This window comes from Oncorhynchus gorbuscha, linkage group LG09 (assembly GCF_021184085.1).
Source record: "Oncorhynchus gorbuscha isolate QuinsamMale2020 ecotype Even-year linkage group LG09, OgorEven_v1.0, whole genome shotgun sequence".
NCBI classification, from domain to species: Eukaryota; Metazoa; Chordata; class Actinopteri; order Salmoniformes; family Salmonidae; genus Oncorhynchus; species Oncorhynchus gorbuscha.
In genome coordinates this window covers 33,241,764-33,258,540 of record NC_060181.1, presented here as the reverse complement: position 1 = coordinate 33,258,540, position 16,777 = coordinate 33,241,764, and the positions used below count along the sequence as shown (strand labels likewise).

Below are 16,777 nucleotides of genomic sequence, written 5' to 3'. Positions count from 1 at the left end.
TGATTTTCTTTAGGAAGCCATTTATTGTAGTCTGGATTGTGGATAGAAAAACCTATCAGCTTCCACGTCTGTATAGGACAAGAGATCATTCCAGTGAGTTATCTGGCTCTAGAAGGTTCTCTAACCGAGAAACAGCCTCGTACATTTGCAATAACTTCAATTAATTTTGACATCACGAAAATGACGACATCTAGAAATGTCCCAGAGTCACAAGACTAGGTGCATTGCAACCGCCTCGGCCCATAGAGACGGACCCTAACGTTTCTGTCCGATAGCTCATTCAAGGACCCCGTAGCAACACCAATTAAGGTCGCTACTCGGGCTCCAAATTATCTATCGAGTTGAAACTCGGGATTCGGGCTCGCCTCAGATAGGCCTACACATTATGTCAGAACTGGATCGGATGCTAGAACATAACCATGTTTTTGTTATGGTTTGAACAGAAGGCATGGAGAGGAACCAGAAACACTGCCCGGCCATCCCGAGTTCATTGGGCCAGTCAATTTTGCATTTCTGCAGTATTTTTGAGCATGACAGATTTGTGATGGTAAATGCCAATTGAAACATATTGCAATGCACAGTGCATTTGCAATATGATTCAACAGTGAAAAAACATCACCAAATGGACATGATGAAATCAACACAACGAGCGATGGAGAGGAACCACTATCACTATCAGGCCAGTCAATTTGGCATTTCTGCAGTATTTTTGAGCATGACAAATTTGTGATGGTAAATGCCCATTGAAACATATTGCAAATGCACAGTGCATTTGAAATATGATTCAACAGTGAAAAAACATCACCAAATGGACATGATGAAATCAACACAACGAGCGATGGAGAGGAACCACTATCACTGCCCGGCCATCCCGAGTTCATCAGGCCAGTCAATTTTGCATGCCTTTGCGGGGTAGCAAGGGGTCAACGGTTGGTAGGGAGCACCCCCCACCCGTGCCCATCCAATAGGGGGCGCCCCTTGTCATTTTGGACGTTCTTTTTTTATTGTTAAAAAACACAGTCCCACTTCTCCCTCATCATACATGACAAATAGACCATCTAGGTTGATGCATGGTTTAACATAGTGCTATATATCATTTTGGCAGTATAAATGCCTGTTGGACATGGTTCACAGACTTTTGGGTTTGTTAACCGAATACAGTTGATCGTACATGGCAAATGGACATAAAATCCTGATTTGGCACTTTCAAATCTTTCATATTGCATTTGGACATTTCTTATGGCATTTGGCAAAAAAAAAAGTGACTTCGACTTTTGACTTCCTATGAAATCATATTGCAAATGGACAGAATGGCCTTATGGACAAGGGAAAAAAGATTATGATAATACAATTTGACAAAAGTATATTCATACAGTTCTTATACATGTGTAATTGACTAAACAATCTAAAGAATTTTGAAAAACGGTCCAGAAAGCACTTTTTTAACCTCTTGGAGATAGGGCTGAATACTGCCCCCTTTGGAGGAAGTGCGTGCCCATAGTAAACTGAAAATATTTTTTCCCAAAATTGCTAATATATGCATATAATAATTATTATTGAATAGAAAACACTCTAAAACCGTTTAAATTATGTCTGTATGTAAAGCAGAACTCTCAGGGCAGCCTTTCTCCCAAACTCTCTCTTGTCAAGAGAAAAGTTGGGTCAACTTTGACGTCATCGCCCCCACCCTTCCCAGGCAGCTACCGATCTGGGAACAGTACGTATTTGTTCAGCGCGATGTCTGCTTTCAAATGGCGCGTTCATTGTGAGAATCTCGCGAGCCCTCGCCGTTTGGCAGGCTAAAATGTTCGGGTCACTCTCAAATACATGCACTCTATTGCGCACTGCCGATTTGGGGCACATTCTTTTCCAAGAAACACCAATTGAAGGTGGTTTGTCTGTTCGCGCTGATCGTTGTTTTACATGTTAAAAACATCATAAAGCTCGATTCTGCACATAGTTTGACCAGTTTAGTCGACATATAATATGTAATTTTGAAGTTTTGATGCGCAAGAGTGCGGGACCAGAAGTCATTTTGGGTGCATTTCAGCTGAAGCTGTTAGCATATGCTAATACAGAGACACACAACGTGAAACCAAACAATGTATTGGGTAAGTATGACTCCTTCTACGTCTTCTGATCGAAGAACATCAAAGGTAAGGGAATATTTATGGGGTTATTTTGGGTTTCTGTGGACTCCAAACGTAGAGGAGACATACTGCTAATATCTGAGCGCCGACTCATAGTATAGCCTAGTGAACTAATTCTGTAACGTTAAAAATAAATGTAATACAGCGGTTGCATTAAGAAGAAGTGTATCTTTGTAACTATATGTAGAACGTGTATATTTAGTCATGTTTATTGCTTGTTATCTGACGTTATCTGTCGGAGCTATCATCATTTCTCCGGACATTTGAGTAGCATTTTTTGAAAATGTCGTCATTGTAAACAGAGATTTATGGATATAAATGGCATATTATTGAAAAAAAAATGTATTGTGTAACATGTACTATTACTGTCATCTGATGAAGATTTTCAAAAGGTTAGTGAATTATTTATTTTTTAATCCTGCTTTTATAATTTTATATTTTCTGGGACAAAATGGCTGCCTCTCGTCTTTTGTTTCGGTGGTGGTCTAATATAAATATGTTCTATGTTTTCGCCGTAAAACATTTTAGAAATCTGACTTGCTGGGTAGATGAACAAGGTGTTTATCTTTCATTTGAGCTATTGGACTTGTTAATGTGTGGAGGTTAAATATTTCTAAGAATATTTTTTTTGCATTTTGCGTTATGGTAATGAGCTTGAGCCGTAGTCACGATCCCGGATCCGGGATGTGCCCCGCAAGAAGTTAAGGGGGTGATAAGTTTTAGATTTTTTTTTTTTTCAAATGTTCAAAATTTTACTCTTGGGTCTTGACCTGTGTTACATTTGCAATATGAAAAATTACGGTGGAGCACACTCGCCATCTATTGGATTTTTGCAGTGTTACACATGGCATTTACCATGTGGCATTTGCAATCAACTTTGAATGAAAAGACGTCCAATTGAGTGGTATTGGACACCGTGTTTATCGTTCGTATAGTGCCAATATGTTCCCATTAATTTTTGTACATTTCTGGGGGATGTTCCCTAACTTGGCTAATCTTACAGACCACGACAATATGGCCGCGGGGATTCCCCCAAGGACATAAGGTGAGGGTAAGTGGACGAGAGTGTGTATTTTATGAGTTTTAAATGCAGCCATGGTTTGAAAAACTATGGGATCAAAGGAATCTTCAGACTTCCTTGATCGCGTGATAATGTTACTTTTAAACTAGCATCCATTCAGTGTTAGATCTATAGTGCATTTGTGTTTTGGAGCGGTGGAGAAAGAGTGGGCAAGTTCGATTCGACTTGAGGATGGTGAAGCACAGTTCACATAGCCACAGTTGGAGTGTAGGATATCTACAAATGTGTAGCCTACCACAACATTAGGAGAGGGGAAAACATAAAAACAGGGGAGTTTGAGTAGCCTCTAACCCCTCCCCGGAATCATGCAATCTACTTTCACTGGTGGTTGGTAGGTTATAAACTATTTAAATAATTTAAACGTTTAAATGAATGAAGTAGGTATTTAATTACATAAATTACCTTCATGCTTAAAGGGACAATCTGCAGTTGCTACGTACATTTACTTAGAAATGAATGATATGTACCCATTGATTAGTGAAGAATATTACTTATTTAAACCCACCCTGAGCTTAGTTCCACTGTCATACCCCATCAAAACCCAAAATATGAGCTTGTTTTACTCAAATGTTTGTAAACAAAGTAAATATAAACAAACACAATATAGACTCAAAACATGTTTTAAACTATAATTGTGATAGCATGTATGTTACATCCATTTCTCCAGCCCTGTCCCTCAGCTTTTTACTGAAACGGGCAGGGACTCCGCTTTGCTACTGTTATTGTAACCGCTGATTACCGCTTTAATAGGAACTGAGAGAAAAGAGACGAGAAAATATACAAGTGTACAGTATTACACATTGACACTACCCACCAAGCTCTCAAGCACTATTTTGAAAGTGCGCGTGTGTGCCCAACGTAAGAGCGTGCTTCTACGAGAACGCTGAAAATAGTTGAATTCAATGGGACTAAATTCAATGGGAATAGACTTTGTTCTGATTATAATTAGGTAGAGAACGATTAAGATAACCTATAACGTGCACTTGGTAGCCTAATGCACTGCACACGCAACCGCTCAAACGCTCCACCTCTTCTTGCTTCTCTCTCCCACTCACTTCGGCTCGTGTGACATACCCTATTTCTATGTAGACTACAATTTACATGCATTGATGTTTATGTCCTTTACTCTATCGTCGGAAATGGTTTCCAAAGGAGATGGACTGAGTCATTTTAATACATTGCTGTTGTATTTTGTCAGTTAACGGTTCCTAGGCTTTGCGGGATCATTATGTAGCTGTTTAGTTAATGGAATTTCTATACTGACGAGATTGGACGTGCTGAGAGCTTGCTCTCGGTGACTCCGATGTCTTTGGACCATGTCCTATGTCTCTTCGCAAGGTAAGATACCCAGATATTTAACAGCTCTTACAATCACGCACCCTCTCGTTGCCTCATAACCCACAGAGAATGAGTAAGTGGTACAGTGCAGGTTGCGAGATTGTTTCGCTCTGTATCATTTCGTAAGGTATACAATCATCGTGTTGCTTTGTCAACTGGACTACTTGATTTGCTGTTGATAGTGGTGACCAAATGTTGTGCGTGTATGCACTGTAGCTGAATTGTTACAGTATTTGTTTTTTAAAGGATGTCTTCTTAACTATTTCAGTTGATGGAAACACTGAATGCGTGACTAGATGGTCCTGAAATACTCCGAGATGATTATACAGCATTACATGTACTTGATGTTCTAATAGTGCGTATAAGCCAGTCATTATTAAATTATTGATACGAAATGTGTTTTTTTGTCAATGCACAACCTGACTCTTTCGATAGTGCACTTCTCATTTGTATTGGGGAGCTGTTGGCCTCAGAGTATTTTACTAAAGCCTACGCCAGCCACTGCACTGCACACATAGTGTATTTTTAGATTTCAAAATAGCCCAACGGTGAAAAGTCGTGGAATTGAGGTGAGAATATTTGGAGCACGGGGTCATAGTATTACACCAATAAACCGAGGGTCATTTAAGTTCGCGTTTTGCATAGGCCAAACAAATGAAATAATTTCATATTTCTTAAATATGAATATACATAGGATCAAGCTGATACAGGTTTGTGTTATAGCTTTGGAATTTAGTAGTCACAATGTTGGACTGTTAATCGGAACTGTGTATCTGATTTGTATTAATTTCATGTTATATTATTGAAATCTTATTGTCACTGGACTAATTGGTTAATCACCCTAGTCACTATTAACAGACCTTGTATAAATCATTTTAAGGCTCTTCCTAATACTGTGATGTAGTCAGTGGTTAACCATACTGACAAGGACCATTAATATATGTTTGAGACAACTTAAAGAAGAAAAAAATCTCACTAATTGGTCTCTTGACCAATCAGATCAGGTATTTTGCCAAAACTGGGCAACATATCAGAATTTGGCTGCATGTGTAAATGCAGTCATAAGGCTTATGTTAAAAAACTTTCATTCATAGCACAATAAGGAAATCAAAATGCCTTGATCAGTACGAACTCATTTGTTTAGTTCATAAAATATACCATTAATCATCTCAAAGTCCATATCAATCTCAGTCTGAGTACTCCCCTCCACAAAAAAACCCCAGAATAAACATTTACCAATTTAACTTGATTGAGAATGGAAAAAATGTGTTATTTGTAAACTGACAAATAATAGCTTGGTTCCTTAACACTTGAAAGAGCAAACATGCAACTTCACTCAGATTTTCTTTCATGTTTTGTCATGCTGTAGATATTCATTTGAATATATAATGATCTCAGCTCATCAACCTAATTGTCAAACATGTTTGCCCCAAAATATTTTGACATTATCTGGATTTTATAGATGACTGGAGACATCAGCATTACTGTATGTGCTGTAACCCAATCATTGAGTTTGTTGCTGTAATGCACAGGTACTTCCTTGCAAGTTTGCTTATCTTTGAGAAGTTCGCTTTGAGAAGTTCACTTTGACCCTCTCATTAGTGTATCAGAAAAGATGTTCAGAATCCTGATACAATTGTTTTTAGGACTAAAACCACTCCTAATTTAGATTAGGGTGTTGAATTATGTTATGAAACTGTTAGGACAGTTCATTAGGTGTGATATTTAGATTTTGGTTAACACTTTATTTGAAGGGTACTTATTATAAGGATGTCCTAAAGCAGTGGTATACAAACTTTTTCAACTGGGACCCCATTTTTTTTGCCTGAATTTTTCGGGACCCCATTTCTTCACAAGTCTTTCTCGTGACCCCACCAAAAATCTAATGACACAACCTTAAAATCGTTAAATGTACATTTTTACATCAACAAATAACCTTCAACTCATGGCATTTTAATTTCTTATCAACATAAATACATTTACTCAATAAAATTGTATTTTTATTTGTAATTTTTGGTTCAGGGTGGGGTTGGCAACCCTACTGCAGTTCTCATAAAGCCCAGTAGGGGTCGCAATCACGACTTTGAATACCACTGTCCTCGAGGGATACTTCACTCAAATGGCAAAACTACTTACAGAATTTGTTTCCTTATACTTGGAAATAAAACATCTCTGACCATTTTTTAAAGACACATTTGCAATAAAACAATTGTTCCTAAATTCGTTGTACAACATAATGATTAGGGTTGTAGCATTGTTTTTTAACTTAACTGTGCCTTTACAACTTTATTTGTAATCGTCCATTTACCAAAAACCATTAGGCCTACTTGTAAAACCCTATCAGAGTGCAAAATGTGTATGCTTAAGCACAGCATAGTTCTAGAATATTGGACCATTAGCTTTCATACTTTCTGAATTCTCGTCGCTGCTCAAGCAATTTATCCACACATTCAAATGAATAGAGGCGTAAATGGAGCCGCGTTGGTTGGTAATATTGGGGAGGTGCGCAGTCGGGCTGTGTGGTCTCAAACGTCCCTGCGTCTGTGGACTCTGAATTACGCTTAATGAGTTACTCACCCTGCGAAACAAACCCAGTGTGTTCCATTTTAGCTAGAGAGAAAAGGGAATGTAGTTTTGGTCCTGTGAGATGCAGAAAATAGTAACCTGTCCTCGATTCATAGATAGACTGAAAGAAATGTAATAGCCCTTAAGAAATGCATCATCACTTCCCTGGCACACACCCCAACACACCCACCCCTTTACTGATACAGCATCGTGCACACACAAAGAAATAGTTTCATGCATACACTAGACTGGAGTAAATATAAGATTTTCAGTTGAAACCCAGGGCTGACTGAGGGAATCTGAGGTGTGAGGCGGAAGGTTACTGGTTTTAGACACAGGTCCCCATGTAGGGTGACCACATTGTCATGCAGGTGAAAGAGGACCCAAAAGCGACTTAACAGAAACAGAGTTTATTTAAGTCCAAACAGGGAATAACAGAAATCCTCTAGTCTGTAGAGGGGAAATAACTGGAGAAGCGGCCACAGACTGCAGGTCGCTTCGGGTAGGCGCAGGCCGTAGTTGACAGAGACACCTGCTCACACGCAGCATCTGATGAAGGCAAAAAACACGACAGGACAGGGCGATACACAATCACAGCAAAAACACGACAGGACAGGGCGAAACGCAATCACAGCATGGTGAATACTAAACAAGGAACCGACGGGACAGGAACGGAACACAAAGGAATAAATAGGGACTCTAATCAGGGAAAGGATCGGGAACAGGTGTGGGAAGACTAAATGATGATTAGGGGAATAGGAACAGCTGGGAGCAGGAAGACGATAGAGAGAAGAGAGAGCGAGAGAGTGAGAGAGGGAGGGGAGAGAGAGGGATAGAGAGAGGAAAGGACCTAATAAGACCAGCAGAGGGAAACGAATAGAATGGGGAGCACAGGGACAAGACATGATAATAAATGACAAACATGACAGTACCCCCCACTCACCGGCGCCTCCTGGCGCACTCGAGAGGAATCCTGGCGGCAACGGAGGAAATCATCGATGAGTGAACGGTCCAGCACGTCCGAGACGGAACCCAACTCCTCTCCTCGGACCGTAACCCTCCCAATCCACAAGGTATTGGTGACCCCGTCCCGAACGCATGTCCATGATCTTATGTACCTTGTAAATAGGTGCGCTCTCGACAAGGACGGGAGGGGGGAGGGAAGACGAACGGGGGTGCGAAGAAAGGGCTTAACACAGGAGACATGGAAGACAGGATGGACGCGACGAAGATGTCGCGGAAGAAGCAATCGCACAGCGACAGGACTGACGACCTGGGAGACACGGAACGGACCAATGAACCGCGGAGTCAACTTACGAGAAGCTGTCGTAAGAGGAAGGTTGCGAGTGGAAAGCCACACTCTCTGGCCGCAACAATACCTTGGACTCTTAATCCTGCGTTTATTGGCGGCTCTCACAGTCTTCCCCGCAGACAAAGGCAGACCGGTAATGAAGTCTAAGGCGATGTGAGACCATGGTCGAGAAGGAATGGGAGAGCGGTCTGAGACGACCGGCAGGAGGAGAGTTACCCGACTTAGTCTGCGCGCAGTCCGAACAAGCAGCCACGAAGCGGCGCGTGTCACGCTCCTGAGTCGGCCACCAAAAGCGCTGGCGAATAGACGCAAGAGTGCCTCCAACACCGGGATGACCAGCTAACTTGGCAGAGTGAGCCCACTGAAGAACAGCCAGACGAGTGGAAACAGGAACGAAAAGGAGGTTACTAGGACAAGCGCGGCGGCGCAGTGTGCGTGAGTGCTTGCTTAACCTGTCTTTCAATTCCCCAGACTGTTAACCCGACAACACGCCCATAAGGAAGAATCCCCTCGGGATCAGTAGAAGCCACAGAAGAACTAAACAGACGGGATAAGGCATCAGGCTTGGTGTTCTTGCTACCCGGACGGTAAGAAATCACAAACTCGAAACGAGCGAAAAACAACGCCCAACGAGCTTGACGGGCATTAAGTCGTTTGGCAGAACGGATGTACTCAAGGTTCTTATGGTCTGTCCAAACGACAAAGGAACGGTCGCCCCCTCCAACCACTGTCGCCATTCGCCTAGGGCTAAGCGGATGGCGAGCAGTTCACGGTTACCCACATCATAGTTGCGCTCAGATGGCGACAGGCGATGAGAAAAATAAGCGCAAGGATGAACCTTATCGTCAGACTGGAAGCGCTGGGATAGAATGGCTCCCACGCCTACCTCTGAAGCGTCAACCTCGACAATGAATTGTCTAGTGACGTCAGGAGTAACGAGGATAGGAGCGGACGTAAAACGTTCTTTTAGAAGATCAAAAGCTCCCTGGGCGGAACCGGACCACTTAAAACACGTCTTGACAGAAGTAAGAGCTGTGAGAGGGCAGCAACTTGACCGAAATTACGAATGAAACGCCGATAGAAATTAGCGAAACCTAAAAAGCGCTGCAACTCGACACGTGACCTTGGAACGGGCCAATCACTGACAGCTTGGACCTTAGCGGAATCCATCTGAATGCCTTCAGCGGAAATAACGGAACCGAGAAAAGTAACGGAGGAGACATGAAAAGAGCACTTCTCAGCCTTTACGTAGAGACAATTCTCTAAAGGCGCTGTAGAACACGTCGAACGTGCTGAACATGAATCTCGAGTGACGGAGAAAAAATCAGGATATCGTCAAGATAGACAAAAACAAAGATGTTCAGCATGTCTCTCAGAACATCATTAACTAATGCCTGAAAAACAGCTGGCGCATTGGCGAGACCGAACGGCAGAACCCGGTACTCAAAATGCCCTAACGGAGTGTTAAACGCCGTTTTCCACTCGTCCCCCTCTCTGATGCGCACGAGATGGTAAGCGTTACGAAGGTCCAACTTAGTAAAGCACCTGGCTCCCTGCAGAATCTCGAAGGCTGATGACATAAGGGGAAGCGGATAACGATTCTTAACCGTTATGTCATTCAGCCCTCGATAATCACGCAGGGGCAGAGTACCGTCCTTCTTCTTAACAAAAAAGAACCCCGCCCCGGCCGGAGAAGAAGAAGGCACTATGGTACCGGCGTCAAGAGACACAGACAAATAATCCTCGAGAGCCTTACGTTCGGGAGCCGACAGAGAGTATAGTCTACCTCGAGGAGGAGTGGTCCCCGGAAGGAGATCAATACTCAATCATACGACCGGTGAGGAGGAAGGGAGTTGGCTCGGGACCGACTGAAGACCGTGCGCAGATCATGATATTCCTCCGGCACTCCTGTCAAATCGCCAGGTTCCTCCTGAGAAGTAGGGACAGAAGAAACGGGAGGGATGGCAGACATTAAACACTTCACATGACAAGAAACGTTCCAGGATAGGATAGAATTACTAGACCAATTAATAGAAGGATTATGACATACTAGCCAGGGATGACCCAAAACAACAGGTGTAAACGGTGAACGGAAAATCAAAAAAGAAATAGTCTCACTGTGGTTACCAGATACTGTGAGAGTTAAAGGTAGTGTCTCAAATTTGATACTGGGAAGATGACTACCATCTAAGGCAAACATGGGCGTAGGCTTGTCTAACGGTCTGAAAGGAATGTTATGTTTCCGAACCCATGCTTCGTCCATGAAACAACCCTCAGCCCCAGAGTCAATCAAGGCACTGCATGTAGCACCCGAACCGGTCCAGCGTAGATGGACCGAATAAGTAGTACAAGATCTAGATGAAGAGACCTGAGTAGTAGCGCTCACCAGTAGCCCTCCGCTTACTGATGGACTCTGGCCTCTTACTGGACATGAATTAACAAAATGTCCAGCAACTCCGCAATAGAGGCACAGGCGGTTGGTGATCCTCCGTTCCCTCTCCTTAGTCGAGATGCGAATCCCTCCCAGCTGCATGGGCTCAGTCTCAAAGCCAGAGGAGGGAGATGGTTGCGATGCGGAGCAGGGAAACACCGTTGATGCGAGCTCTCTTCCACGAGCCCGGTGACGAAGATCTACCCGTCGTTCTATGCGGATGGCGAGAGCAATCAAAGTCCACATCTGAAGGAACCTCCCGGGAGAGAATCTCATCCTTAACCACTGCGTGGAGTCCCTCCAGAAAACGAGCGAGCAGCGCCGGCTCGTTCCACTCACTAGAGGCAGCAAGAGTGCGAAACTCAATAGAATAATCCGTTATGGACCGTTCACCTTGGCATAAGGAAGCCAGGGCCCTAGAAGCCTCCCTACCAAAAACTGAACGGTCAAAAACCCGAATCATCTCCTCTTTAAAGTTCTGGAACTTGTTAGAGCAATCAGCCCTTGCCTCCCAGATAGCTGTGCCCCATTCTCGAGCCCGGCCAGTAAGGAGTGAAATGACGTAAGCAACCCGAGCTCTCTCTCTAGAGTATGTGTTGGGTTGGAGAGAGAACACAATCTCACACTGCGTGAGAAAGGAGCGGCACTCAGTGGGCTGCCCGGAGTAGCAAGGTGGGTTATTAACCCTAGGTTCTGGAGGCTCGGCAGGCCAGGAAGTAACAGGTGGCACGAGACGTAGACTCTGGAACTGTCCAGAGAGGTCGGAAACCTGAGCGGCTAGGTTCTCCACGGCATGGCGAGCAGCAGACAATTCCTGCTCGTGTCTGCCGAGCATGGCTCCTTGGATCTTGACGGCAGTGTAACGAGCGTCTGAAGTCGCTGGGTCCATTCCTAGGTCGGTTCCTTCTGTCATGCAGGTGAAAGAGGACCCAAAAGCGACTTAACAGAAACAGAGTTTATTTAAGTCCAAACAGGGAATAACAGAAATCCTCTAGTCTGTAGAGGGAAATAACTGGAGAAGCGGCCACAGACTGCAGGTCGCCCGGGTAGGCGCAGGCCGTAGTTGACAGAGACACCTGCTCACACGCAGCATCTGATGAAGGCAAAAAACACGACAGGACAGGGCGATACACAATCACAGCAAAAACACGACAGGACAGGGCGAAACGCAATCACAGCATGGTGAATACTAAACAAGGAACCGACGGGACAGGAACGGAACACAAAGGAATAAATAGGGACTCTAATCAGGGGAAAGGATCGGGAACAGGTGTGGGAAGACTAAATGATGATTAGGGGAATAGGAACAGCTGGGAGCAGGAACGGAACGATAGAGAGAAGAGAGAGCGAGAGAGTGAGAGAGGGAGGGGGAGAGAGAGGGATAGAGAGAGGGAAAGGACCTAATAAGACCAGCAGAGGGAAACGAATAGAATGGGGAGCACAGGGACAAGACATGATAATAAATGACAAACATGACACACATTTTATTTTATTTATTTTTATTTCACCTTTATTTAACCAGGTAGGCTAGTTGAGAACAAGTTCTCATTTGCAACTGCGACCTGGCCAAGATAAAGCATAGCAGTGTGAACAGACAACACAGAGTTACACATGGAGTAAACAATTAACAAGTCAATAACACAGTAGAAAAATATGGGCAGTCTATATTTTATTTATTTTTTATTTCAACTTTATTTAACCAGGTAGGCAAGTTGAGAACAAGTTCTCATTTACAATTGCGACCTGGCCAAGATAAAGCAAAGCAGTTCGACAGATACAACGACACAGAGTTACACATGGAGTAAAACAAACATACAGTCAATAATACAGTATAAACAAGTCTATATACAATGTGAGCAAATGAGGTGAGAAGGGAGGTAAAGGCAAAAAAGGCCATGGTGGCAAAGTAAATACAATATAGCAAGTAAAACACTGGAATGTAAATACAAATAAATAAATAAATAAATTAAATACAGTTGGGAAAGAGGTAGTTGTTTGGGCTAAATTATAGGTGGGCTATGTACAGGTGCAGTAATCTGTAAGATGCTCTGACAGTTGGTGCTTAAAGCTAGTGAGGGAGATAAGTGTTTCCAGTTTCAGAGATTTTTGCAGTTATATATATATATATATATATATATATATATATATATATATATATATATATATATATATATATATATATATATATACAATGTGTGCAAAAGGCATGAGGAGGTAGGCGAATAATACAATTTTGCAGATTAACATAAATGATCAGATGGTCATGTACAGGTAGAGATATTGGTGTGCAAAAGAGCAGAAAAGTAAATAAATAAAAAACAGTATAAAAACAGTATGGGAATGAGGTAGGTGAAAATGGGTGGGCTATTTACCAATAGACTATGTACAGCTGCAGCGATCGGTTAGCTGCTCGGATAGCTGATGTTTGAAGTTGGTGAGGGAGATAAAAGTCTCCAACTTCAGCGATTTTTGCAGTTCGTTCCAGTCACAGGCAGCAGAGTACTGGAACGAAAGGCGGCCAAATGAGGTGTTGGCTTTAGGGATGATCAGTGAGATACACCTGCTGGAGCGCGTGCTACGGATGGGTGTTGCCATCGTGACCAGTGAACTGAGATAAGGCAGAGCTTTACCTAGCATGGACTTGTAGATGACCTGGAGCCAGTGGGTCTGGCGACGAATATGTAGTGAGGGCCAGCCGACTAGAGCATACAAGTCGCAGTGGTGGGTGGTATAAGGTGCTTTAGTGACAAAACGGATGGCACTGTGATAGACTGCATCCAGTTTGCTGAGTAGAGTGTTGGAAGCCATTTTGTAGATGACATCGCCGAAGTCGAGGATCGGTAGGATAGTCAGTTTTACTAGGGTAAGCTTGGCGGCGTGAGTGAAGGAGGCTTTGTTGCGGAATAGAAAGCCCACTCTTGATTTGATTTTCGATTGGAGATGTTTGATGTGAGTCTGGAAGGAGAGTTTGCAGTCTAGCCAGACACCTAGGTACTTATAGATGTCCACATATTCAAGGTCGGAACCATCCAGGGTGGTGATGCTAGTCGGGCATGCGGGTGCAGGCAGCGATCGGTTGAAAAGCATGCATTTGGTTTTACTCGCGTTTAAGAGCAGTTGGAGGCCACGGAAGGAGTGCTGTATGGCATTGAAGCTCGTTTGGAGGTTAGATAGCACAGTGTCCAATGACGGGCCGAAAGTATATCGAATGGTGTCGTCTGCGTAGAGGTGGATCAGGGAATCGCCCGCAGCAAGAGCAACATCAGTGATATATACAGAGAAAAGAGTCGGCCCAAGAATTGAACCCTGTGGCACCCCCAAAGAGACTGCCAGAGGACCGGACAGCATGCCCTCCGATTTGACACACTGAACTCTGTCTGCAAAGTAATTGGTGAACCAGACAAGGCAGTCATCCGAAAAACCGAGGCTATTGAGTCTGCCGATAAGAATATGGTGATTGACAGAGTCGAAAGCCTTGGCGAGGTCGATGAAGACGGCTGCACAGTACTGTCTTTTATCGATGGCGGTTATGATATCGTTTAGCACCTTGAGTGTGGCTGAGGTGCACCCGTGACCGGCTCGGAAACCAGATTGCACAGCGGAGAAGGTACGGTGGGATTCGAGATGGTCAGTGACTTGTTTGTTGACTTGGCTTTCGAAGACCTTAGATAGGCAGGGCAGGATGGATATAGGTCTATAACAGTTGGGGTCCAGGGTGTCTCCCCCTTTGAAGAGGGGGATGACTGCGGCAGCTTTCCAATCCTTGGGGATCTCAGACGATATGAAAGAGAGGTTGAACAGGCTGGTAATAGGGGTTGCGACAATGGCGGCAGATAGTTTCAGAAATAGAGGGTCCAGATTGTCAAGCCCAGCTGATTTGTACGGGTCCAGGTTTTGCAGCTCTTTCAGAACATCTGCTATCTGGATTTGGGTAAAGGAGAACAAGGAGAGGCTTGGGCGAGGAGCTGCGGGGGGGGCGGAGCTGTTGGCCGAGGTTGGAGTAGCCAGGCGGAAGGCATGGCCAGCCGTTGAGAAGTGCTTATTGAAGTTTTCGATAATCATGGATTTATCGGTGGAGACTGTGTTACCTAGCCTCAGTGCAGTGGGCAGCTGGGAGGAGGTGCTCTTGTTCTCCATGGACTTCACAGTGTCCCAGAACTTTTTGGAGTTGGAGCTACAGGATGCAAACTTCTGCCTGAAGAAGCTGACCTTAGCTTTCCTGACTGACTGCGTGTATTGGTTCCTGACTTCCCTGAACAGTTGCATATCACGGGGGCTATTCGATGCTATTGCAGTCCGCCACAGGATGTTTTTGTGCTGGTCGAGGGCGGTCAAATCTGGAGTGAACCAAGGGCTATATCTGTTCTTGGTTCTGCATTTTTTGAACGGAGCATGCTTATCTAAAATGGTGAGGAAGTTACTTTTAAAGAATGACCAGGCATCCTCAACTGACGGGATGAGGTCAATGTCCTTCCAGGATACCCGGGCCAGGTCGATTAGAAAGGCCTGCTCACAGAAGTGTTTTAGGGAGCGTTTGACAGTGATGAGGGGTGGTCGTTTGACTGCGGCTCCATGGCGGATACAGGCAATGAGGCAGTGATCGTTGAGATCCTGGTTGAAGACAGCGGAGGTATATTTGGAGGGCCAGTTGGTCAGTATGACGTCTATGAGGGTGCCCTTGTTTACAGAGTTAGGGTTGTACCTGGTGGGTTCCTTGATGATTTGAGTGAGATTGAGGGCATCTAGCTTAGATTGTAGGACTGCCGGGGTGTTAAGCATATCCCAGTTTAGGTCACCTAACAGAACAAACTCTGAAGCTAGATGGGGGGCGATCAATTCACAAATGGTGTCCAGGGCACAGCTGGGAGCTGAGGGTGGTCGGTAGCAGGCGGCAACAGTGAGAGACTTATTTCTGGAGAGAGTAATTTTCAAAATGAGTAGTTCAAACTGTTTGGGTATGGACCTTGAAAGTATGACATTACTTTGCAGGCTATCTCTGCAGTAGACTGCGACTCCGCCCCCTTTGGCAGTTCTATCTTGACGGAAGATGTTATAGTTGGGTATGGAAATCTCTGAATTTTTGGTGGCCTTCCTGAGCCAGAATTCAGACACGGCAAGGACATCAGGGTTAGCAGAGTGTGCTAAAGCAGTGAGTAAAACAAACTTAGGGAGGAAGCTTCTGATGTTGACATGCATAAAACCAATGCTTTTTCGATCACAGAAGTCAACAAATGAGGGTACCTGGGGACATGCAGGGCCTGGGTTTACCTCCACATCACCCGCGGAACAGAGAAGGAGTAGTATGAGGGTGCGGCTAAAGGCTATCAAAACTGGTCGCCTAGAGCGTTGGGGGCAGAGGATAAGAGGAGCAGGTTTCTGGGCATGGTAGAATATATTCAGGGCATAATGCGCAGACAGGGGTATGGTGGGGTGCGGGTACAGCGGAGGCACTGGGTGATGATGAGAGAGGTTGTATCTCTGGACATGCTGGTTGTAATGGGTGAGGTCACCGCATGTGTGGGAGGTGGGACAAAGGAGGTAACAGGGGTATGCAGAGTGGATCTAGGGGCTCCATTGTGAACTAAAACAATGATAACTAACCTGAACAACAGTATACAAGGCATATTGACATTTGAGAGAGACATACAGCGAGGCATACAGTAATCACAGGTGTTGAATTGGGAAAGCTAGCTAAAAACAGTAGGCGAGGCTAATCAGCTAGCACAACAAACAGCAGGTAAAATGGCGTTGACTAGGCAACTGGGCCGACAGATGAAACAAACAAGCAGAATGGAGTACCGTGATTAATGGACAGTCCAGCGTGCGTCAGCTATGTAGCCAAGAGATCAGTGTCCACGGGGCAGCAGTGGATGGGCAGGGAAGCTGGGCTGGTGAGTGTT

At 44.3% G+C, this 16,777-nt stretch overlaps 1 protein-coding gene across 2 annotated transcripts in view; it reads left to right on the top strand.

The window, feature by feature from the left end:
• The first annotated feature begins 4,322 nt into the window (after positions 1-4,322).
• Positions 4,323-16,777, top strand: part of LOC124043416 (ras/Rap GTPase-activating protein SynGAP-like) — a 117,838-nt gene continuing 105,383 nt past the window's right edge. For both annotated transcript variants that reach the window (XM_046362008.1, XM_046362007.1), the window contains exon 1: positions 4,323-4,569. In XM_046362008.1, the coding sequence (XP_046217964.1) occupies positions 4,548-4,569 (22 nt within the window). In that variant the 5' untranslated portion in view covers positions 4,323-4,547. The remainder of the gene's footprint in view (positions 4,570-16,777) is intronic.